At 40.1% G+C, this 25,492-nt stretch overlaps 1 protein-coding gene across 1 annotated transcript in view; it reads left to right on the forward strand.

Annotated features, from left to right (window-relative positions):
* LOC104493148 (glutamate receptor ionotropic, kainate 1-like) overlaps positions 1-25,492 on the forward strand; it is a gene marked incomplete at its 3' end in the record, with an annotated part of 74,272 nt that overhangs the window by 33,580 nt on the left and 15,200 nt on the right. Inside the window, exons 2-5 of the mRNA XM_010135777.1 lie at positions 10,438-10,511; positions 11,386-11,597; positions 14,037-14,294; positions 22,657-22,838. Coding sequence (XP_010134079.1) covers positions 10,438-10,511; positions 11,386-11,597; positions 14,037-14,294; positions 22,657-22,838 — 726 coding nt within the window. The remainder of the gene's footprint in view (positions 1-10,437; positions 10,512-11,385; positions 11,598-14,036; positions 14,295-22,656; positions 22,839-25,492) is intronic.

The raw sequence follows: 25,492 nt of genomic DNA on the forward strand, positions 1-25,492 counted from the left end.
CCCGCCCTCGTGGTCCCACTTCACGCCCTGACGGGGGGGGCCAGACCTCCCAGCCGTGACCTGACAGTGGCAGGGTTAGCCTGGGGGAGTTCCAGCCACCATGGGAGAAGGAAGGGTGGTGATAGTCACAGGTAAAGTCCTCTCCATTCTAGCCAAATGATTATAAGCCTCTCCTCCAGAGTGAGAAGACCAACTTCAAACTCAGAGGAATCTACCGTAAACAATTGTTGCATCTTAGAAGGAAGGCAAAGTCAAAATTCACTGTTACTTCGTACACAGTGTGTGACAGCAAAAGCTGGTGTATTCTCTCTATCCTTAATGTTTAAACTCTTGATTAGGATTCTGTTTTTTGCATGCTTAAAGATGCAAAGTGTCCATAGTAATTTATAAGAGAAGATCTCTGCTGTATCTTGCTATCTGTAGGCTTCTTGGCATCCCTCACGTCAATCATTTCTGGATTGATAGGTAGCACTGCCCTTAGGGGAATTGTAACAGCTGGATTTCAGAAAGAAAAGAGTGATTAGAGTTTAAAATGTCCCCCCTACTAACCTTAACCTGCCTCCACCACCATGTCCTTTCTGAAAAGGATGTACTTCTGCGCAGTCTGTGATCTGCGTTTATCCATGCTTTTTCAGGATAAACTCAGATTTCTTCAGCTTTAATAAAGACCTTATGTTCCTAAGCATCTTACAGATAATAGTGCTTAATGGGTACTCATGAAAAGAAAAAGTATGTAATTTTTAAAGATACAGCCCTGATGTTTATGCATGAAAATGCTGTTTACTGAATAACGCACATTTCATAGTATAGTCCAGGATTTTTAAATGTCTTTCTATTTCTGTCTACAGCTTGAGAAAAATGGTTAATCCTGAAGTAGTTTCGTTGCATATGCAAACTCACAATTGCTTTATAGTAAGGCTCTATTCTTACACCTCAGGATTGCTCCTCAGAGCAACCTTGTCCAGACTTCAGTCAAATGAATATATACAACTTTCTATGAGGCAACTACTGTCATAGTGCAGGAAAATAAAAGTAAAATGGCTGCACATACTGTATTGATTACTACTTTCTGGAAGCGTAATATCTTGTAACCACTGCAAAGGAAGGTGCCAAAGCACTTTTTGCACAAACACCTCCTGTTTTAACCATGTGCCTACATAAAAGCAGGTGATGAAACCCCTCTGAATTAAATTTTCCTTGCCTCAGCCCATCGATCCAACCTGTCCAGCAATTGCATGATCAGCAATTAATATGTCAAGATATTGGGATGCCTCAGAAGGAAATCCTCAGACAAATAAGTATAAAAAACGTATGTGTGAAGTAGTGCTCTGAAAGATTTAAAAAGACACCAGAAAGTAAGTTTCTTTTCCAGTGGACAATTTAAGTTGTTACAGCATAGTGGGAGAAATGCTCAGCCCTGAAAGAATCTGATCAAATCTTCTTGAAATCAGTAGAAATCTGTATCTCCAGTAAGGTCTTATATCTTCTGAACAAAATGATGGGGAAGGAAGTTTAAAAGCCTGTTACTTTTTTGCTAGGAGCCTTAGAAGAGGAAATGAAGCCCCTGCTTTCGCAGAGTCCGGGAGCATTTTTGCCACACAGGTTACAAAGCAGGAGGGTTATGGCAAAAGGTGCAGGGCTATGCATGGATGTAGCTGCATAGCTGCAGCTAATGAACGGTTGGCAGACACTTTCACTAAGATCATCTCATTAGCTAGAAGAATGGCTGTATTACTTTACACTCCGAACTATTTTGGCAGTGCTGACGCTGAGCCAAAACATCCACCTGAAGCACTTTGCATGGAAGGTGCTTCAGGCGAGGGCTTCCTCACTGCCCCATGGCAGGGCATCTTGTGACTACAGTTTCCCTGGGTTACTGAGGAGCTCTGAGGAGAGCAGCTCCATTCATACCACACATCCTGATTAAACTGTAGTTCTTCTGAAGAGGGACGGTTGATCTGCCACATACTTTTGCAAAGAACAGCATATGAGTTGTGCTCTGCAAAGCGGACCAGGTCGTATGCATGGACAGCGGGAAAGCAGGGTGCTGAAACTCTGCGTGTGCTGCTTTAGCCAGTGCCCTCCTCCTGAGGAAAACATCTCACGCAAAATCTCATCCTGGACTCTGAAAGGCTCATCTGCCTAATTTTAGCTCCAAGAAGAGAAGGGAAACAATTCTCATTCCCTCCATTTTGCTGCATGGCCAGAAATAGCATCTTTTGGCATCCAGTGTTGCACGTGTAACTGGGTAATCAGACTCAATTTTCTTCCTCCCCTGTTTTTGTCTTCTTTGACATGAATGCTGCAATGCATGAATAGCTAGTTTGCCCAGATAAGTATGGCTACGTGCAAGGAAGAGCAACAAACAAGATAAATAGCATATATATTAACTTGCACTTTTCAGTACCTCCTCACTAGCCTGTGCATCAAGTGAAAACAATAAAAAGGCAGCAAGGAAATATTTTTTAAGATTTCTATTAAATGGAGTGTTTACACCCCTAGAACAATCGTTTAGTTTCCAGATAGTACTGCCACTGTATTGCAAATCAGATCAGCCATTTTTTTACCCCAGTAAAAAAAGAAAAAGTTTATTACTTAGAAATTCTATAACATGAATCTTGCTGATTGAGCCTTTGGGAAATATCTCTAAACTCACAAGCTGAACTCACATAAATGCCGTTGGAAAAGGCAGATCTTTGTACTTAATAAGCTCAACATTTTGTATATGTACTTAGACACATACAAATTTTTATTCCTCTGCTTTCCACACAATAAAACTTTGCTGAATGCAGTAGATTGGTAGAGTGCAGATAATTATAAAAGCCCAGCCCTGGCTCTGATAGAGGAGGTTTTGGATACAGGAGTGGTTTAACATTTTCTGTGTAAGATCCTTTCCCTCTTTTGTACTCTTCATCTACAATATTTAACAAGACCTTGTTTGCTGTGAGTTATGTATTCAGACCCGGTATAACGGGTTGCAGCTCTTGGTCAGTCACAGAACTCACACCTGCCTGCACAAGGGCTGAAACCAAAATGTGATTTCTACCAGTTTCATCACTGTGTGATTAAGCACTAACCATACTGCACAGAAGTAACAGAAAGGCTGAGTCCCTGTGAGAGTTCAGTCTAAATCATGCAAATTTGGAGTCAGACTGCAAAACCGTGCCTCACCTCTTGGTAAAGCTGAGAGCAAAATCTTCACAGAAGCGACTGGGATACAGTTGTGTCCTAAAGATGTGCCCAAAAGTGGATTTCAGATGTGCAGTTTTGAACCTAGGAGATACTCAATTTGTCAAATACTTGGTGAGCTTTCAGAAATTAAATCTAATATTAAAAAAATCCAGTCCTCACATTTGCTAAATTTGACACTTGAGGTCCACCCCTTTCCAACTTTCCTTGTCAGGTTTCAGGTCATGAACCTGTCCCAGGTTTCAGCTTCCCTGTCCTATCACACAGTTGTCGAAACAAAAATGTAACCGTTACCCCAATTCCCCAAAGCCAACTCTGCTCCAAATTATTCTGATTGGTTGCAAATTCCTTGCAGTCTGGAGAAGCTTGCAACCTGCAGAGACAGCAGAGCAAACAAATGCAGAGATGGGCATAAAGAAGGCAGGAAATCCGGGTGAGCACCAGAGCAACATACCAGCCTTTCTGTGCTCACCAACTTATCTTTTATTTTAGATTCAGATGGCTGACAACAATGAAGGTAGAGCGTAGACAGAGCAAGGGTATGGGCTTTGTTTGTTTTTGAGTGCATCATTTAAAAGGAGAACCCCACAGGCAGATGATGAGTTACAGAGGGAAAATGATCCAGACCCAGGATCTGGCATAGGCAGTGAAATGGCAGTGACATTTGGCAGGGTGTAGCAGTGAGGAATAAAATCAAAGGCATGCTGAACAGGAGCGAGGCTGGGTGAATGCAGAGATGGTGAATGCTGAGGTAAAGACGGGGCTTAAAAAAAGGGCGGGAATAGGCTGAAACAGAGCACAATGTATGGAAGGTTTCCAAAACAGCTTTTGAACAGATTGAAGAGGGAGCAATGGTAGGAAAGTCACTCAAGCTTTCAGTTTCGCTGTCTGTAAAATGAGGATGATAATAGCTGCCTAACGCAGAGGTCCCTGTTGCCAGGCTGAACTCACCCGTGCAAAGAACGCTAATGTGTTCAGTTTGCATTCTGTGAGCCAAATGCAAAACACAGGCATCTAATTCCACGAAAACCTAGGGGAGCAAACCCACCTTGGTTGGTATTTGTAAATGTAAAATGCAACTAGTGTTTGTTATAGGATTGTGATTGTTAATGATTCTTCCTGAGAAACCTTTTTTTTCTTTCAGTACACACAAACACATAAAGGAGAAGTTTTTAGGTCGTGTAAATTAGAGGTAATAGGCAATTTCTGGACTAATCTTACACAGTCAGTGAGCTGACTTTAAAAGGAAAGGTACTGTTGAACTGTCTGCTGAAGGTAAGCCTCTAGGTAACAACTTATTTGATTATTCTTTTCTGGTAAGATGAATGCTCAGACGTAGCTCTGTAATGAGTGCACTTCTGCTGACTCGCCATTGGACTCCTCATGGCATGGGAAAATTGTCCTCTGGTCAGAGGCAAGGATGGAAAAAAATGCTTGGGGGTCATTTTGAGTGGTGAGTGCTTTCACTCCTACTGGCGCACTCTTTAGCTCTGGAAATGGGCATTATCTGAAGAAAAAAACTTCATAAGCTCTGTTTCGTTCTGCCCTGTTCTTCTTTGGGCTATAGGTCTCCTCCTACCACTCCGCCAGTCCCCCTAAGCTTCAGAGCTATGTATCTATATCAACGGAGAGCAAGGGCAAACTGCATGCTAATTTGTCTTTATGAACCTCCTACATTAACTTGGCAACAGCAACAGCTCTTCTTTTGGGAAACCAGTGGCATACAGCTGCACAGTCATTAGGATTTTAACTCTCATTTCCCTTCAGTGACTGACAGGTGGGTTTTAATGAAGTCTCATGGACCTCCTGGTGTTCAGACAGTGCTGGGGAAAGGAGGTGGGGCTTCCCAAAGCATAAATCCCGTCAGGAGATAGATGTTCAGGTGTTTCTGGAAATCCCACTAGCGAATCACCTGCACATCATGACAGTACATTGCCTTTGAAAGCTGTCAGTATCTCAAAGCTTTGGAGATGAAGCAGAGGTTCTCTGGAGTGCACAGTGGGCCCTGTGCTGTCACATTGCTCATTCGTTGTGTCATCCTGTGCAACAAATGCCTCCACGGGAGGAGAGACTAGAAACTAGGATATCTTTTGAGCAAGAAAAGGCAACCTGGACATCAGCCTTGTAGAAGTAAAGTTTTACCCTTAACTGGAAACAGCTGTAACCCACAGAAAGTCCTCTTTTTGTCTAGCGAAGGAAAAAATGCTTGTCTTTATGAGGAAAATCTTCGTCATTAATGTTAACTCTATTTTGCCTCTACCGTCCTTTGTAGTCTGTATGTTTTAATATTTCCAACATATTTTACTGTGTGGTCAGCATGTGTGTTTCCAAAAAGCATTCTTTTGAAGTGTAGAACCTAAACAAAACCATAAACAACATACAGCTTTCATGTTTTTTAACACTTCCCATTTCTCACTTTAATGTCTGTTGGAATATCAAAATACTTGATGTTGGTATTAATATGGCTACTGGAGTCCTATGACTCTATGAATAGCTGAGCTACTGTCTTTAAGTTGCTGGGACTGCTGGCTCCAGGAATAAAATGGCATGCTGGGAGATGAAAATCTGGCAGCAAATAAAAATCCAAGTAATATATCTTTTAAATCTCATTGTATCTGGTGGTTTGACTTATGGTCCTTGAACACCACGTCTATTAATCAGCAACATTTTTCTGTGTTTTAACAGCACAAGCAAATGACTTCCCTGCTTACAACATATTCCACTGGTCAAAAAGCAGAGAGTTATGTAAATTATAACGAATATTATTTAAAAATATCTGGAGGACAGTTCAATAACTGATACGCAGCGGAATTCTGATGTGAAAAGGAGGTTGACTGCTGATCCAGTGTGTAAGCATGGACATGAATCTGTTGTAGAGCTGCCTCACACAGCCACCAGTGAGCTGGATAGACATTTAACAAATGTAATTGGGGAATATTAAAATTATCCACAAAAATAATGAACACAGGAATGTCCCAGAACAAAACATACATCTGTAAAATAACTACTTTTTTTGGCATGTCTACAGCGACTGCTGGGTCTCAGGCTGACTTAAAAGCAGATCATGTTTTTTCTCTTTTGGTGTCCTTTAGGTGTCTGAAGGAAATACAGACCATTCTCAAAAAGCATGGCATTCTCACTGCTCTGCTTTGCAGGTTATCAGTATTGCCTTTCTCTCTAAGCCTACCTCCGTGTCATCTGGCTTTCTGTAGTGTTTTAATAGGAAGTAGCAAATAAATAAAAAAAAGTCCTAAATCCAGTGTTCTTATGTTTGATATGGAGTAAGTAAGGAAAATCTCTCTGCAAGTGGGATATGGCTTTTAAAAATATATTTTAAAGTTTGCATTTTACTTCAAATGTGTCATGATACTACCGACAGAAATTCCTTCTAGGCTACTCAAGCAATTCTACATCTACATGGCTAAAAATTTATACTATGTCCACTGTATTAGGACTGAAATATGTTAGTGGGATATTTTGCATTGAGGAAACCTGACTAAAGAAGCCAGGGAGACGGGTTGATAACTGCCATCAGAAAGGTCAGCAATTCCTAGTTGTTGCTGTTTATGACTGGTTTTAAAACAGGGACAGAGAATTTTTCCAATAACAAGCTTTTGAGCTCTGTCTTGTCTTGAAGCAAAATACTGAGACCCGTTGAGAGGTATAGAAATTGATTCAGCCACGACCTTTTCTAAACTCCCTCAGTCCATGATGACCTCTTTAAATGGAAACATTTGCTTGGTCAGAAGGACTAGAGCTGCTTTTTGAGGTGTGCCTGCTGAGGTGTGCTTTTATATTTTTGACGTTGTACTCTGTAGGATTTTTCAATCTTCAGTGGATGAATGCAGCTGATACATTGTCATGGCTGTCAGTTTGACTTGCATCCCTCACTCCTTGGCAGAGCCGTCACTCGTGTGGCTCAGCCCTCATTTCTGTCAGAGCAACATCAGCCAGGTAGTCATTTTCCTCTTACTTTCCACAGCTAAATTTACAGTAGAGGCAGATATAGCTTTTCCCTCCCTCCTCACAGACATCACTTTATAAAGTAAATGCTGAAAGTGTTTTCCTCACACACATGCGCTAAAGCAGGATTATTGATTAAGTGAACACGAATGCTGGGATCTCCCACTAATGTGGGAGAACATGGAGATGACTCGTACAGACAATCCTGCTCCTCACAGGAGCAGACATAGTGCCCGTGTGGAAGAAAGGTCAGATCTGCCAGTCGCCAGTGCTAAGCAGCCTTTGGTCAGTCAAAGCTGCTGCAGCAGATTCACTATGTGGTTGAGCAATTGGGGAGGAGAGGAAGGAGATGAAAGGGTGGACGCAGAAATTTAAGCTTTGTCCCATGTATGTTCTAGCAGCAGCCTACTTTGAAAGCCAGTGCTTGGTTTTGTGCTTAGCAATAATAGCCTCATTTCTGGAGCATCATTTATAACTTGAGTTAACACTGATTTTTTTTCTTCCCTTGTAGAATCCTGTGGTTAATTTGTTTTTAAAATGTTGTACAGTAATTACTTTATTTAAATGAATCATCTGACAAAATGGTTCTTCATCAAACTTGTCACTTGCTCTGCTATTTCTCTTTTAACCTGGACTTTCCAATAAATTCTAAGCTTGACTATAAGTCATCAGTACAACACGGAAGAGAAACTATTCACTAAATTGCTAGATTTCATTAAGGATGAAAACAGAACAGCAGAGTACATCCAAATATTATCTGCTGGCTTATTTGTGATGCAAATTTATAGACTGGTTCAACTTTTTTACACACATAGGTCTCAACAGAAAAATTAATCTCAAGTACGTAGCATTTCAAGCTGTTCTCAATGCAGCTATCCCATAGTTCACTCACAGGAAGCAACGATTTCCTCCATAAACCATCTCATGGACTTTGTTCATGGGAACTAGGGCATCACTCTTTGTGCTTTCTTTAGGGTTTAATCAGGAGAACATTCTGTCACGTAAACATTTACTGACTTGGAAGAATTACTTTTGTGGTCTCAAAACTTCCCCTTCCCAGTGGGGAAGGAGACCACCAGTTTTCAGAGGCTGTAAATGGTACCCTGTTCAGCAACCCCAGTTCAGCTGAGCAAAATTTCCTGTGTAAAATTATGAACCTCTTGACTACCTATCTGCCCTGTTCTTACAGCAGACCTCTCCAGAGCATCTCGCCATAAATTAAAGCATGTAACCAAAGTTATCTGTAATGTTTTACAAAAGGAACCTGGAAAATATGTTGACGGGGTACCAACATACTGATTATACAGCTGTCTTTCAGAGAGACTTATTTGAATATATTAGACATGTCTGTGACAGTGAGTATGCAGTTTTGATTAGTTTGCTTAGGAAACACATCCATGCAACGCTTTCCCTCTTTCCATTATTCCTCCTTTCTCTCCTCTCCTTCCCTCTGCCCAGTGAGCTTCTATTCTTTTTGAAAAGGGATGAACAAAAATTCTGCAAAATTCTGCCAATGAAGTATTAATATCTAATGGATATACATAAATTAAAATTAATCTCCCTTTAATAGGCTACTGATTAGAGGCCTGGGAAAAGTTTTAGTCCTAAAATGAGAAAGTGTTTCTGTATGTATAGGTATGAAGGTTACCTCAAGGGTAGCTGGAAGATATTGTTTTAATTAAAAAAAAAAACAAACAATACAAGCACAACGCAATAATGGGATGGAGAAGATTTTTTGCGAAGATCAAATGATAAGTCACCCGTACTATGGAAAGTGGGGACAGATGTTGATCACCCTGTATTATTAGAAAGTTATTTCAGACTATCCATTATACACAGTGGCTTCCACCTTGCCTTATGAAACAATATTGTGCTAAGTCTAGCAGAGGTCGAAGCAAAACTCAGCAGCTGTATCTCGCTGGCCCAAGCCCAAGCTAGCTTTCCAGCTAACCGAAAATATTTGTCTTCCTCAGGTGAAAGGAAGGAAAGCAAATTTTATTTAACAGGAAGAGTAGCAAACTTTCTGGTATCATCACTAGGACAAGGATTTGAAAGAACAGACATTAGAATTTTATTCTTCTGTCAACCCTATAGTTTACAAATCTGGAAAATCCTGCTGACCCCCAGCATTCCACGTAAGGTTTTACATTTGGTTCAGAAGTCATCACTTAAACTTTTTTCCCCAACTATTTCTGTCTCACAGCCTCCTGAAATCACTTATATGTTTTATGATGGAGGGAAAAAAATCAGGAAGTTTAAGTTTCTAATACATGCATATAGTAAATGAGAAATATATATAGTGAACGAAAATACTGCAAAATTGCTTAAGACATTGAAATATTGTTATACATGGATTTGAGAGATAATACAATGATGTGTATTCAAAAGTAGCTAGAGATGACATTGCCAGCTTGGGATTGATAGCCTCGTGTTTTCATTGCTGAACTAAAATTTGCAGCAGGTTTTAATTCCACCGTGTTCCCATTTCCAGCTAATGACTGCACTATTCCTACACTTGTGACATCAAAATTGCAAGAGATTGCAGTGAATTAGCTGAATACATTCTGGTGCTCAGAAAATATAAAGCGATATCTAGGACTCAAATTTCACATGGGGAAATGCGAAAATACGTAACAGAAATCCGAAGTATTCTCTAGTGACTTGCACTAAATGAGTAAATTATACTTGCAAAATCAAGTACTGAAGCTGGAGATTGCTGTTTAAAGTAGTTATTTTTTTTCAAATTAGCTGTGTTTGTTATGTATTCATCAAATCCCAGTGCTCCTAGACAGACTGAATGTGTTGTTGGCATAATAAAGTCTCTAGAGGCTAGAGGGAGTAGACATTCCAGTATAAGTGGGACAGGCTGCTGACTTGAAACATAGCCACCTTCCCCATCTCAGAGTATGCCAGAGCAACATGCCAGAATACTTCCAAAATTCAGACTGGTTGTTTACAGGTCCTCTTCTGGAAAACTTTCTCCTAGGTTAAAGAAAAGCCCAAATTCACCTCATTTGTTTTCAAATCAACAAGATCTATATAAAATTTCAGTTCAAAAGGTAGAAAGTAAGATCCGACAAACTGAGCTGTGCTCAAAGGTGTTGTTGGCATAATAAAGTCTCTAGAGGCTAGAGGGAGTAGACATTCCAGTATAAGTGGCACAGGCTGTTGACTTGAAACATAGCCACCTTCCCCATCTCAGAGTATGCCAGAGCAACATGCCAGAATACTTCCAAAATTCAGACTGGTTGTTTACAGGTCCTCTTCTGGAAAACTTTCTCCTAGGTTAAAGAAAAGCCCAAATTCACCTCATTTGTTTTCAAAAGCAACAAGATCTATATAAAATTTCAGTTCAAAAGGTAGAAAGTAAGATCCGACAAACTGAGCTGTGCTCAAAGAGCAGTTGCCCGCTTGGACTTGCACTGGGACGTGCCTTTGTTCAAATAGTTCAAAACAGATGTTGGAAGAAGAGTCTAGAGGAATGACAAGAAGTTGAGAGCAATTGTGCTAGATCAAGCGTTGCCCTTGGAAAGACTTTTAAAAGGACTTAATGGACTTTTAAAACAGTGTCATCGTGGTACTGGTAGACCCTACACAGCTGGAGAGATCACTTAACACTTTGGCACAGAGGTGAAATCTGTGTGTCTCAGCTATGTTCTGTATCAACAAGTTCAGTTCATTCAGCAATGAGCTCTGAAAAAGTAAAAATGCTCATCTTTCCCTGAGCAAAGAGAAATGGTCAACAACATTGCCCAAGTTTTTAAAAAAAAACCCAAAGCCCTACTAAGACATCAACCTCACAAAGAAACTTTCAGTCCATTTCTACTCAAACTCCTAAGTCATGTCAGTCATGTCTGAATGCGGATCTTATACTGTCAGAAGTTGCAGAAAAAAAACATCTTCAACGTATCCAAGTTTTATCTATAGTACGGTGAAAAGAGAAGGGAGGAACAAAACCTACTACTTTCATTAGCTGGGAATTCAATAGAAATTTTCACAAACATTTGAAATTTTATTTTGAGAAGGCTGAATAATAGCCATGCTTCATGTTTCACAGATGTTTGTCTAAGCAACGTTCATAATATTGTGTTAACCTACAGTGACATTGTAGATAAAAACTAATGATCCAATATGCTTTTGCTGTAGTGATTTTAACAGCAATTTTAACTGTTTTCCTTTATGAACACTCAGATTATTATTGCTCATAATTTATTTTTCTCTTTTTATGTACAGTGATGAAGAGGTGAATAATACTTCTCATTTATTTGTTTCAACAGGAGGGATATTTGAAACTGTGGAAAATGAACCTGTTAATATTGAAGAATTGGCTTTCAAATTTGCAGTCACCAACATTAATAGAAACAGAACACTGATGCCTAATACCACGTTAACCTATGACATCCAGAGAATTAACCTTTTTGATAGTTTTGAAGCCTCAAGAAGAGGTAATTATCTCAATTACTGTGTCAGTAATATACATGTTCTATGCTATGTTTCCCTAGCCTGGTCTTCTTTTCTTCCTATTGTAATGTGTGTTATGAATGGTAACAAAGAATTCATCTTTCAAAGTTATTTGAATTAAGAATGAAGCTGGACTTGGACTTGTCATCTAGTTTCTATTAAAACACCTGCATACTCTCCGCATACTAAGAGCCCCAGATGGAAGGTGGCAAGTCCAACCCATTTTTCTTTCCAAAAAAGAGATTTGCCACCTGGAATTCTGCAGAATATGATCACAGACTAAGAGGGATCACAGTGGGATGTCACAGCCCATAACTAGAGCTCACACACAGATATCCATTGTTCATAACAAATTATTTCTATTGTACTTTAAAGAACTGAAGCCAACAGTCTCCCCTTCCTGAAATATTGATGCTTCAGACGGTTAGAGGCAGAAGTAAATTTCTGTGATATAACAACTATTTCAGTGTTATAAACAACTATAAGAATTGGAGTGGACAAGTTTGGAATTTTTTTGACTATTCTTTTATTTTTCTCAGAGGGAAAATTATGATCCAATTTACTTACATCTAATTTAGTTGCAGATCAGAACATAAAGGGGGAAAAAGTCACAACAGTCCTTAAGCACAGTGTATTTCTTCACCTCTAGGAGGCAACCTTGAAGTTTGATAAAGTTTTATATACAGATGTCTCGTTCCTGGAATTACATGGTGTGCACAAAATCTCATGCAAACAAGTTTGGAGGAAGACCCATAAGTCACCAAGACTTTGCAGACGTGCTTTGCAGTTCGCTGTAACCTCTGCCACTGTAAATGGTACAATATATGCTTGCTATAAAGCAAAAAGAAGATGTTTCTGCTGAAAGGCAAATTAAGGCTGGAAAACATCCATGCTGGAAAATACCATGCACAAATAATGCTAGAATGCTTGTGAACTGTTGCCTTCCAAATGTCTAAGTTATTAGATTCTCCTTGTGATATTCTAGTTTCTTACCAAAGACCGGAAAAAAGAAGAATGCTTTCAAAGAACATCAAAACCAGGTTTAAATTATCTTTATTGCATTCTTTTTCAAGCATCAGAGAGATACCTAAACTATGCTATCAAAAATCAAGTATGGTGGATTTATAATCCATACAATCCAGACAGATGGGATTTTAGGTTTCCTGTAGAATGAGAATCTCTTCTGTGACTATTCTAAAAGTACCATCTCCACTTAATCTGTAGGAAGGAGTTTGTTATAAACGCATTTTTAAATCTACATGCAAGGAATCCGTTCAGAGAGTAGTAATTTCTTCTCATCATGAATTATTGATATGATTTATGCAATTTGCACATTAGAACCTGTCATCCTTTAAGAAGCCTTCTGAATTAAACCTTGAAAGCCTGCGCATTTTGTGCTGCCTGTAAAACACTCATCTGTAGACAAAAAATAAAAAATAATTGATTGTCTGTCATATTCTATTACTATCAGAGAGCTAAATATTAATTTATAAAATCTCAGCTCACTGTGGATGTTTGTGTACTTAGTATTTCATTCAATCATCATAATTTCTAAATTTCTCACAAAGTACTAACCGAGTACAACACTGCAACTCAGTGCAGGGCTTTGTCACCTTATAAAGACCTTGTTAGAAACATTCGCAGCAAATTTTGCTAATGGACAGAAGTAATTAACATCACTTCACCTTCTGTCTGTTACCCTGAAAAGAGATGGGAGGAAAGAAAAATGAAGAGACACCTACAGGAGGGATTCTTTTGGCTGATATATAGGCCCAAGGAGAAATAAACCTATGCTGATACTAGCATTTGACTGATTTGGAAAGGTATTAAAATGTCAGTTTGTGTTGGTGCTTTGTTTCCCTGTGTCATTACTGAGGGCTTTTGGCTTTACTGCCTGTTTTGTAAACACAGATTAAGGAGCGCCATGAATTATAGTGCCCCTTTACTGTTTATATTCCTTCACTCGCCTGAAATTGAGCAACTCATGTTGGTAGAAGCTTGCCAGTTAAGGATGGAATCCGTATAGTGCGTGTTGTGACTCCACAAACGTATTTCCTGACATGCTGCCATGAAAATTCATATGACGTCTCTTTGGCAAGACCATAACCAGGAAGTTTCTGGCATCTCCACCATAATGCCATTCTGAGAAAGGCAATTTAGGAATCAATGTGTTCTGAAGATGAGCAGAGAAGTTGTTTTGGTTTTTTATTTGTAGCAAGCAGGTTCTAGAATTAACTGCTAATCACGAAAGCCATTTTAAGGAACCATTTATAAATCTCTCAATGGATTTGGAAGCAACGTGGTCACCCATTCTCACTTTGAAATGGCAGTGGATGGAGGGTAAACGATCTTGATAAACATCACACAAGTTACTTGCTTTCGCCAACTAACAGCTTCTTTCTTTCCCTTCCTCTCCCTCTCAGCATGTGACCAGCTTGCTCTTGGTGTAGCTGCTCTGTTCGGACCTTCCCACAGCTCCTCCGTCAGTGCAGTGCAGTCCATCTGCAATGCACTTGAAGTCCCACATATTCAGACGCGATGGAAGCACCCTACAGTGGATAACAAAGATGCATTTTATATCAACCTCTATCCAGACTATGCAGCCATCAGCAGAGCAGTTTTGGATCTTGTATTATACTACAACTGGAAAATAGTAACAGTAGTATATGAAGACAGCACAGGTAAGCAGCAGTGGTGCGCTGCAGATCATGGTGTTCTATTACTGTACATACGCGAATAAATTCAGTGAAAGAGAGTGCCTGTAATACTTCAGTTTGGCATACTTATAGCAGTTTCCCCCAGAATATAGAACAAAAATGTCTCTTAAGGCTCAGATATGCTTCTGCTGCTATAGCTTTTGCGAAGCTGTTCGTTTCATCAGACCTTAAGAAGTCACCAGGAGGTAGCTCCTAGATTCTGAGTACTTGAACATGTTTTGGTTCCTATTTGTGGAACAAATAACACAGCTTCAAACTGATAAATATTCTAGTGTGGGGCTGATGGGGGTGGTGGGGATTCCCCCTCTCAGTGTGATATTCATTTAAAAGTGATGCATCTATAAAACAAAAGTTCAAGCTGCAGCATTTTTAACACAGATATTATCTTGTTCCTTGAAACTCTCAGAAACAGTCAACCCACTTGTTCAGTACCCTCTTGGGTACTGAAGACTGAATCTGAAAGTTGCAATTCATGTAAACATTTCCAGCCCTGGGACTCCAAAGTCAGAGATCGTTCTCCTCCTCCTGAGGCACAGTAGTCCTAGCTGTCCAGAGACATACCACAATCAATATCAGTATTTATATTTTATTTTTTTTATTGACAGGGAAAATTAAAAAAAAAAAAAGAGGGGCAAACTCATTCCTGAGATCAAGTGATTTAAAAATTTGTCAGAGACTGGGACTTTATTTAATACACAGAGACTGTGGAAGAGTGTCGATATAATAAGGAAGTCCAAGCCACTGTTGCATGTCTCTACATACTATCCCTGTAGCTGATACCATATACTGTAGTGTATTTGTTACCGAGAAGTGTATTAGCTGCTCTGATGATTGAGAGAACTGCGTACCCAAACTGCTCTCAGAAGAAGTCCTGTCCAGCAGGATCACACACCAAAATTTATTCCAAGCATGACTGTGGAGAGCATAATTTCCGCTGCAGTGTAGACTCAGTCATGGATTAAGGGTCCATAATTCATCTTCAAAACAAAAGGTTTTCATGTAAGCAAACCATTAAAAACTCAGAGAGGTCTATAGCTCTGTCATCAAAACACGGGAAACACTAAGCAAGACCTGCCAACTGATTGCTTTTTGCAGGCCACGTTCTAAACAGCCAAAAAAGTTTTCTTGGAGACATCATATCTGTAGAGGTGAAGAAAATAGAGCCAACTGAATAAGACTGACAGTTATTACACTATAAACTCTCACCAATATCTTTCAACACTATCTTTTCATGGCAAAGGTGTAGCTAAACCATATGCATTTCTGAAAAATCCTGTGGGCATTAGTGATCACTGGCAGAAGTTAAGCACTTCGCTGTCAACCACCTCTGAGACTTGCATTCCTCTTTCTCTTCTCATTGCCCTCAGAAATACAGCACCTTCTAGAGCTCTTCAGAAATACAGCACCTTCTAGAGCTCTACAGTCGTGCAGGTGACATTTAAATTGATTCATTGAACAAGCCTGGATGAATCATGAGCTCAGACATCTGCCTAAGCCTTTAAAGGGAGTACGCAGAAAAAAATAAAAACCATACCTTTAAAAATCACGTTGTAAAAATGTCTAAAAGACAGAATTCTGCTAAAAAAACCCCAAAACTCAGTTTAAGGCTAGAAATGCTGTATTTATTTCTGCACTGTTGACAGTGCAAAAGACGTTTCTTTCCTCTTGGATCCAAGTGGCAGGTCTGAGTGCCTGTGTTCTACTCTCCTTGGACTGAGAGGGTACACCTGAGAGCTGGAGGTAGAAGAGAAAGAACAAGTCAGACTGGGCTTACTGCAGTGGTCTTCCTGCATTTACATTATGGTGGTCTAGCTCAGCAGGATTTCTGCTGGACTCCTAACACTGTATGCCAAAATATACCCATGGATAAAAAAGTAGAGGTCTTTTTCAGTCTACCCTATTATCAAATCTGCGTTCCAAAACATGAAGAGCTGTGTACATATTCAGTTACAAAAATCAGTGATATTAAAGAGACTTCATTTTCAGAGATATTTACAAATTGAATTAATCATCAATCATTTTATTAACTTGGAGTTGGGAAAGTAAACAGGTCAGCTTTGATCAGTATAAATAGTCTTTGGGTTTAGCTCAAGCTCTTTATTTCTCATCTCTCATGTTTGATATTGTTATATCACAGGAAGAAAAAACATATTAACCTATTCTTTTTTCTTTGAGACTGGTTGTATGTGAAGAGCAGCTTCATTCCTAAACATACAATAAACTCATAGCTGTAACTCCCAGGGAATCACACCCAGATTATTCTGGTGACATTAGACCTGTTCAAGGTTGAGTCTGCTTTGAAGTTTAAGTATGGAAAATCCTGCTTTCATCCCTTGCACTACTGCACCGCTCCAAGCCTACATGGCACACGGCCAGCTCCAGCATAGAGGCCACGTACTGCCCCAGTTTGCCAAGTTCTAGTTTCCCACATCTTGTAGTTATGGTTTTCACTGCTTCATGGACACATCCATCAACAGAGATGCAGTTACAAGTCTGGCCTGTAATGAGCAATGTTACAAAACCGGTTCATGAGTGAGCTCGTGTTCCAATATGATCCAAATCATTTGTGCCTACCCTCCTTGTCTCAAAAACAATTTACCATGTTGCCAGTTTTTATCATCCAAATGTCTTTCAGCCATAACTTTTTTCTGGTCAATGATTTTAGAGTGCATACAGAGACAAGAGCGCTGCAAATATCTGAGGGACTTAGCACCAGCCTTCAAAGACTTCTGCTGTTAAATAAGACTTTCCTATTGCCACCTGCTTTTTGAGATCTGGCAAATGATTGTTTTACAGTCCAACATTTTTCATGAGCAGGTTGCATGATATATGAAGACAGACAACCCCTGGGAGCAAGTGCTTTGCATCTGGGAAGCTACCTGTGTCCACAGAACTTGTAACACCGAACAGAAGCACTTGGTGTGATGTGGAGCTATCTTCCCTTGACAGCTTAACATCTCTCTTAATTATAGTCCTAAGTCTTCATTCTTTAGCATTTTACTGCCATATCAGCTTTATTCTTCATTCGCCCAGTGTTTACACTGGGGTGCGCTGTTCTATGTTCTCTTACATACCCTTTCACTTTTCCCCAATCTTCTAGAACTCATTCAAGGTTTCAATATTTATCACATTCGTTGCTGAGTGTTAGTAATCTACTCAGTAGATTCTGTAGGACTGTCAACAATTAGAAAATTTTAGGTAAGCAGGTCTAGAAAACCTGCAACCAATGATGCTAAAAATTACATTTGGAATAGGAAGTAGTTACTCATACTGCTTCTTATCCTGTTAAATGGTACCAAATGCACCATGCTGAACAAATTTACTGTCACCTCCAAAGGGACATGCAGCAGTTATAAAGCTTATATTTTGTTCCTAAAGTACCTTTGCAAAATTCTTCATATTTTCTGAATTGAGCTGATCAGATTTTTACCCTCTTGTCTCTTAGACTTCAGTATAAGTAAGAATAATAAAGCACACCTCAGTTGATTTTTATTTCTAATTTCTGTCCTTACTGTGCCATTGAAAGGTGGACTTTCAGCCCAAGTCATCTTTCTTGAAGGTAAATTAATGGTTTTTACAGCATTAAGCAAATAGAGCAAATATTTATTTGAACACCTCATAGTTTTCCTGAAATTCTCATCCCACCTATTAATGTCTATAGCTTTCCAGTGCTAGGGACAAGTAAGACTCCTAAGCAAATGTCTTTATTTTTCAGGTATGCTCCTTTTTTTTTTTTCTGTATTAAGCATAATCCACACTGTGTTCAGAGTCCCGAAGCCATAATTAGCCTTCATTCTGATTATTAATTCCTCTTTATTTTTCATCAAGGTGTTAGATTATATCAAATGCAATGCCTTTGTGTAAGGCAAAAAAGTGTCTCCTGAAGTTTAAAGATGATCTGATGAAGCCTTGCAATAGGCTGCATGATACATAAAGCATGAATTTCCTCAAATAAGGTACCATATATTATTATCTTTCCACATGCTAAAAGTGGGTAGACATACTGTTCTCTGGTTTAATTTAGTGATGTGTAATAAATCCCTTTCAATACCCCACTTTTTGCTCTTTTTTATTTGACACTTTGTAGCGTACTCATGACTTTGTCTCAGATATCAACAACTCCAACAAAAGGAATAACACTGCGTTCAGAGCAGGTTTGACTCTGCTTTACATCTGTCTTCCCTGAATTCAATAATTCTAACCTACCAGGTGTTGCAAAGGGCGACTACATCAAATTCCTCGTCTTCAGTAAGAGTCCCTGACTTTCCCCACTTGTTAGCCTGCTCTCCTAGCATTTGTTTAAGACTCAGGTATCCAGATCTTCTTGTCATATCAGTTCAATTAGCTTGCACAAGGAAGAATTTTAGTTCTTACTGAATTTGCTTTCTTTGTACTTGGGGTTAAAAGAGACATCTAACTTTGTTAACCTTAACCCAGTTTTCTAACAAAAAGGAGTACTTTCTCACAAAACAGTAAAAGTATTTCTTCAATTCCAAGTCTGGCTAAATTACACATACATTTTTAATTAAAAAAAAAAAAGGAAATGGGGGTGAACACTTCTCCCTGACACACACTACATGCTTAACCACCAGTGTGTATAAGTATTTGCCTGTTGAAATGTTGCATTTATGTTAGCATGTTTGAACTCCTATATATATATCACATAGAACTTACAGTAGTTCTAGACACCATGAAATTATATGACATATTCAAATAATTTGACATATTTTAATATTTTACTCAAGTGTCAGAGCAAATGATCTCTCTTGATTAAACCACTAGCTGAAGCTGGAGATCAAACCTCAAAGCTTACTGCCTCCATCAGTGTTAGAGGCCACAAGATACTTCCTCAACAATACAGAAAATTCCCAACCCTGTATTCAAAGGAAAAAGAGAAAGTCTATATATGGCTGGGTAAAAGGCACCAGAATATAGACAGTAGGCCAAGAAAGTTAGTGGAACAAGTCTGGTTTCCATCCTTACAGATTTTGTTTAGAAGCCCTAAATTGAACACTTCCTCTCAATAGTACTGGCTAACACTCGATTCAGGCCCTTCACAGTACACACTTCGCCGCTGCAGCTTCCACCTGGCCAGATTCTACATCTTTCCTACCCAAGGTCCTGTTCCAGTGCAGTCCTTTGTGCTGTTCAGGTCACATCATGCACTTTGCGGAGAGGGAGACAATGCCCAGGATATGTCACTTCTGAGCCTTTCCCAGCTTGGCCATCGCTTCCTTCCCCACCTCATGTGATGACTCCTGCCTGTTGCAGGCTAAGCTCCAGGTGGTCTAACCAAGTGAAAGAAAAGTCACTGCCCCAAGCACTGCACTTGCCTTCCCCACTCTCTGCAGGAGTCAGACTAAGCACTTCACATTTAAGGTTTGTTCCAAATCAAGACATGGTGGTATTGTGTCCAAGGGCTTATGTAGCTATATGGAGAAGGAAGAGGAAGGAGAGCACTGATGGTTATTCCCGTGTTAATAATTATGCTGACTGTCAATTGATGCAGGCTTTTGCCTGGTCCTCCAGAAAAATAACTGTGGTTCTTTTCACCACTTTGATTTCTTTACTACACTGTAGCTAGGCTTTGCCTTTACTTCATGTGGCAGTAGAAAGTGATGGGAAGTGGAAGGTCCAATTTCATGTGGCTGAAGTAGATATTTTAAGACACAGCATTTTCTTTCCCACCCAAGGAGATGGAGGTGTGTGGGCAAATCCTTTTCTACTGTTCTTCACCACACTTGCAATTACTTTTTATGCTGGAAAGAGAAACAACAGTACTCAGACTGAGACTGTGGATAAGATGCAAAATTCCCTGCATATTGGCCTCTTCCTCCCAAATCTGTTTTACCTCTCAGAGTTGCCATTCATTATAGTGGCCCAGGCACTATGGTCAAGGGATGAACAATTAAGTGAATAGTACAACCAAGCTACAGCTTTACAGCCAGATTACGTAAACTCTCATACTTCTTAGTCAACGTTGGAAGCGTGTGCCCCTTTCTCATAATACTGAGCTCAAATTGTTTCATATTTACACAGGCTGGCTTCCAGTCATGCTTCGATCTCACAGTGTGTGCACTAATTTACATTTGAATAGTCATGATGCTTAATATTCTATATTGATTGTTGATACTTGAAACCTGCAAAGAACAGACGCAGCCTTGCAGGCAGAGGGAAAGATTATTTTTTTTCAAAACACATTGCCAGAACTTGAGTGAAAGCCAACAGTCCTTAACATAGCAATCACTCACTAACTTCAAAATAAATAGTGATGCTTCATCTTGCCTTATATATACCATTAGACCATTCAACCAAGGACATTTATGCACAAGACTATATATACCCCGACTCCCAAAAGGAGGGCAATGAGTTTTTTCATACTAATATTTTGTTTGATTTTTGTTCATGAGGTGATTCTTGCCTGTATTCTCTCTCTCTTTATGCATATATTTAAGACAGCCTTTTACTTTCACTCAGCAGGAGATGATGAGGTTTTTTTGTGGGCAAATTACATTCATTGATAATGAGAAAGAGACTGTAATCACACACCTCGAAGAACTCTTAACTGTCTTACTTACGTTTTGTAAGCAGTACAAATTACACAGGAGTGCTGAAACAGCTAGTAGAATTGCGCTGTGTTTAAATACTCGGACAAATCTTCAGCTGGTTGAGCAACACTGACTTCAGATAAGCCATGTAGGTTTGTACCAGCTGAAGACAGTCTTAGAAATCATGTTCCTGTGTCTAAAGGCATAGAGCTGGATCTTGGAATATTTTGGTTCTTTGTAAGATCTCAGACTTGCTGAGTGACCTTACACAAGTCACTATGCCTTCAGGCTTTTTGTCTCTAAACTGCTGATAAGAAAAATCCTCCAGGCTAATGCAATTTATGCTGAAATGAGGACGATGAGATCCATATGAATGGCTATTAAGAATAATTAGATCCACTCAGGCTAACCACTGGCTTTTAAGTGAGCCAAAACGGAGGTGCTGGCCATTGAACATTTTTTTCCCTCTATCACCCCTCATCTGCTTGTGCTTGACATTAGGTAGGAAAGCTAGTAAGGAGGTTTCTTCAATTCTATATTCCTGTTGTTTCATACTGAAAGAATAACTAACTGCCAAGGAAGAAGCATTATATCCTTTCACAATAAACTGTAGCAATACAGCATAAATACAAACATATCCTATAGTCAACTGATTTAAAATATATTTCAGAATATTTAGATGTTGAAGCCAAGTATGAACATGAAAAGGAAAAGCTGTGACAATATTATCATAGAATCATAGAATTGTAGAATGGTTGAGTTGTAAGGGATCTTCAAGGTCATCTAGTTCCAGCCCCTCTGCCATGGGCAGGGACATCTTCCACTAGATTAGGTTGCTAAAAGCCTCATCCAGCTTGGTCTTGAACTCTTCTAGGGAGGAGGCATAAATAATTTCTCTGGGCAACCTGTTCCAGTGTCTCACCAGCCTCACAGTAAAGAATTTCTTCCTTACATCTAATCTAAATCTACCCTCGTTACCCCTTGTCCTATCACTACACTCCCTGATAACGAGTTCCTCACCATCTTTCCTGCAGGCCCCCTTTAAGTACTGGAAGGCTGCTAAAAAGTCTCCCTGGAACCTTCTCTTCTTTGGGCTAAACAACTCTCTTAGCCTGTCCTCATAGTGGAGGTGCTCCTGCTCCCTGACCATCTTTGCGGCCCTCCTCTGGACCCGCTTGAGCAGGTCCAGGTCTTTCTTATGCTGGGAGTCCCAAAGCTGAACACAGTACTCCAGGTGGGGTATCACAAGAGCGGAACAGAAAGGGAGAATCACCTTCCTGGATCTGCTGGTCACACTTCTTTTGATACAGCCCAGGATACATTTGGCTTTCTGGGCTGTGAGTGCACATGGCTGGCTCGTATTCAGTTTTTGATCCACCAGTATTCCCCAGTCCTTCTCCACAGGGCTGCTCTCAAGCCATTCTCTGCCCAGCATGTACTTGTGCTTGGAATTGCCCCAGCCTATATGCAGGACCTTGCACTTGGCCTTGCTGAACTTCAGGAGGTTTGCATGGGTTAATCTCTCAAGGCCTGTCAGCCTGTCCAGGTCCCTCTGGATGGCATCTCCTCCCTCCAGCATGTAAACCACTCACACAGCTTGGTGGTGTCAGCAGACTTGCTGAGGGTGAACTCCATTAAGGGGCTAGCAAATATGAAGCTGCCAACTACCCACTGGGTATGTGAAATATGTTGGGGCTGATAAGAGACACTGTTTAAGTGACAACAAATACTCATTGCACAGAGTATGGTTAGTTGCATAACTGCATATCATTTTCCAGGTCTAATTCGCCTGCAAGAGCTCATCAAAGCCCCTTCTAGATACAACATTAAAATCAAAATCCGCCAACTGCCCTCTGGGAATAAAGACGCCAGGCCTTTACTCAAGGAGATGAAGAAGGGCAAGGAGTTCTATGTGATATTTGATTGCTCACATGAAACAGCAGCGGAAATCCTTAAGCAGGTAAGGAGAAGTGGGTGAAAAAGCATGACAGTGATTTTATATCCTGAAAGTTGTCAGCCTCTATAGTTTTCATTTTCTGGGTAAGAATAAATCTGAATACATTTATCAGTTAGGACATAGGCTTGAAGTTGTTATAGAACATGCAGCAGCATCTGAGAACTCCACAAGACTTCAGAGCCGTAAGGACCAGCAGCAGTACTGATGTCTGAAGAGAATAGATATCCCACAGAAGGAAATATGCATTTCCTTTTAATACTTCAGGTTCTGCTGGACTAGGAAGGTTGTCTTGTTTAGTCTAGCTTGTCCTGGTTTAATCAATACAGGTTTTATGTCTTTGCCTGCAAAAAAAGAAGAGCCCATTTTGGAGTGCTTAGGGAGCAGCTCATGTTGAGCTATTGCCTCTACAGAGGTTGCACATCAAGTTCAGTGGTGACTACAGTAACAATGCTAATCCATTGCAGACAAGAGCGTAACTGCATTCATTTCCCTGCAACAAAGTAAGATTTGGTCTGCTGCCACTACCTCATCACATTTTAAACTCTGGTAGAGCAAGAAGATGGAATGGAGAAAGTATCAGAAGAAAAATGTGTACAATTAAAACAGGAAGTGAGGCTATTGTGCAAGTCTTGACATAGCCCTGACCTAGGCGTGAGAGTTGGGCAGCCGCACACGGCAAGGATAAATGCCACAAAACCTGATGTTAATGGGCTGGAATGTTACTAGAGGTACTCAAAGAGTGGTGTAAATTAGAATTTACTGTCGTCACTTACTGTATATTTCTAGCCAATCAAAGTCTAAAGCACTGGCTCCTGCATTTCATTGACCTATAGACTATAATACCAAATGAGTAATACTTTGTGAATGGCATTTCACTTTTTGCTGCAGTTGTAGTTATAAGGTGGTGTTAGTTTTGCTGTCAGTTGGTCTAATGGGAAACACTAAACCCAGAAGATCATGAGAAAGGTTCCACTAATGTAAATGTATAGTTATGGACTGTCCCATAAAGGTTAAAACCTATGCTTTCAACTCAGAATGTTTTGCTGAAATATTTTAAGTTATTCAGAACACCATTCTGTATCAAAGTAAGACAACTTACTTGTTGCATTAGTCTGAGGAGCCCAAAACCATCCTCTTCAGACTGGACAATCTTGTTCCTGTGAATACAGACGTGCAGGATGGTCCTAAATCAGGACGTCCTATATCGGATGCAACACAGCTGGGAACAGCACGCAAGTTCCCATGAGCTAGTAGAGTTAGGTGTATTGCTGTCAGGAAGGTCGACCTGTACTGAATTTCAGGGTTTTCTCGGTGTAAGTTATATATTTCAGCTACAGCACGACCAAATGCAGGCATGATGTTGGGAATGTGAGGGAAGAGCAAGGAGAGAGTGCACAAACACGTAGTTGCTCTCTCATGTGATGGGGAGCACACTGTAGCAAGTAGCATTAATTGGGAAGGGGGACAGACAGGAGAGCTGCTGTCACCTAACTCTGCTCCCTGTAGGGCTATCCCAAAACCTTAAAACATGACAGCAGGAACATGTTGCTCCAAAATGAGATTTGTGTGGGAAAAGTTAAACTGACAACATGAATTTTCAAGGATGTGCAAGAAGAAAGTGCAGGTGTCTGGCACACTGCAGGAGGCACAAAGCTTCAAAAATACCAGTCTGAGGATGGAAAAAAGAAAAAAAAAAGAAAAATAACCCTACTGTCAAAAGAAGAAGAGGACGTGCTAAAAGATGCACTAAGACAGGGCAGAATGCTTTGTGTGGGAAATGAGTCACGGATACAACTGACAGGCCTCAGATTCAAGTAATGTTCTCCAGTGCCTTGAGAACTCGGAGAAGGATGCTGAATGGCAGTGTGAAGGAAAGCAGGAAAATTAAGAGAGGTACACCTGTGAGTCAGAGCTGCAGGAAAGGAAGCAACATAAATACAGGCTAGAAAGAAAGGGAAAATGGCTTTTGTATGGGATAGTTCTGCGGCTGAATCTAGATGCTGACAGCAGTATCTCAGGTGTTGAAGTTCCTCACTGTCAAAGGCATCTGTAAAAGGTGTGGAGGGCTCTGAATTCACATGTGAGTCTTCTGATTATAGGTTGGCTACATGAAGTACTGTGGTTCACATTCTCATCACTGCACACAGAAACCCCTATATAATTTTACACTGAATGAAAACAAGAAGTGAAACAGAATACTATAGAAATTATTTTAAGAAAACGCTGCAATGTTAGTAGAGAATATTTTTGACTTTGTAAATGATCCAATAGATATTAGAGGAAAAATGCATATCTGTTAAATAAGATTTCTAATAGGAGCAGGAATCAGAGCCAAGTCATCTAAATCTGTCCCCAAAGAAGCAATTTCTTGGATGCCTACTGTATTTACAACAAAGTAGCAGATGTTTAGTAGACCATGCAAAAGAAGATAAAGCAAGCAGAGACTTGTAGTGGTTTGGGTGGTGAAGGGTATTTTACAGCAGGGTTGCACAGGCACATACCCACCATTGCTTATGCTTGGTTCCTGTGTCCTCCTCACCTTCCGAGCCTGCACAGTTCCCCCTCAAGAGCTTTACAAGGGTTTGCACTTCCCCGCTTCCAAGACCAAGGGTGGGCGCTCTTCACTTCTGCCTTCTCTGAACAATCCCCCCCCAAGT

The sequence above is a fragment of the Buceros rhinoceros genome, unplaced genomic scaffold, assembly GCF_000710305.1.
Source record: "Buceros rhinoceros silvestris isolate BGI_N320 unplaced genomic scaffold, ASM71030v1 scaffold2005, whole genome shotgun sequence".
Lineage (NCBI taxonomy): Eukaryota > Metazoa > Chordata > Aves > Bucerotiformes > Bucerotidae > Buceros > Buceros rhinoceros.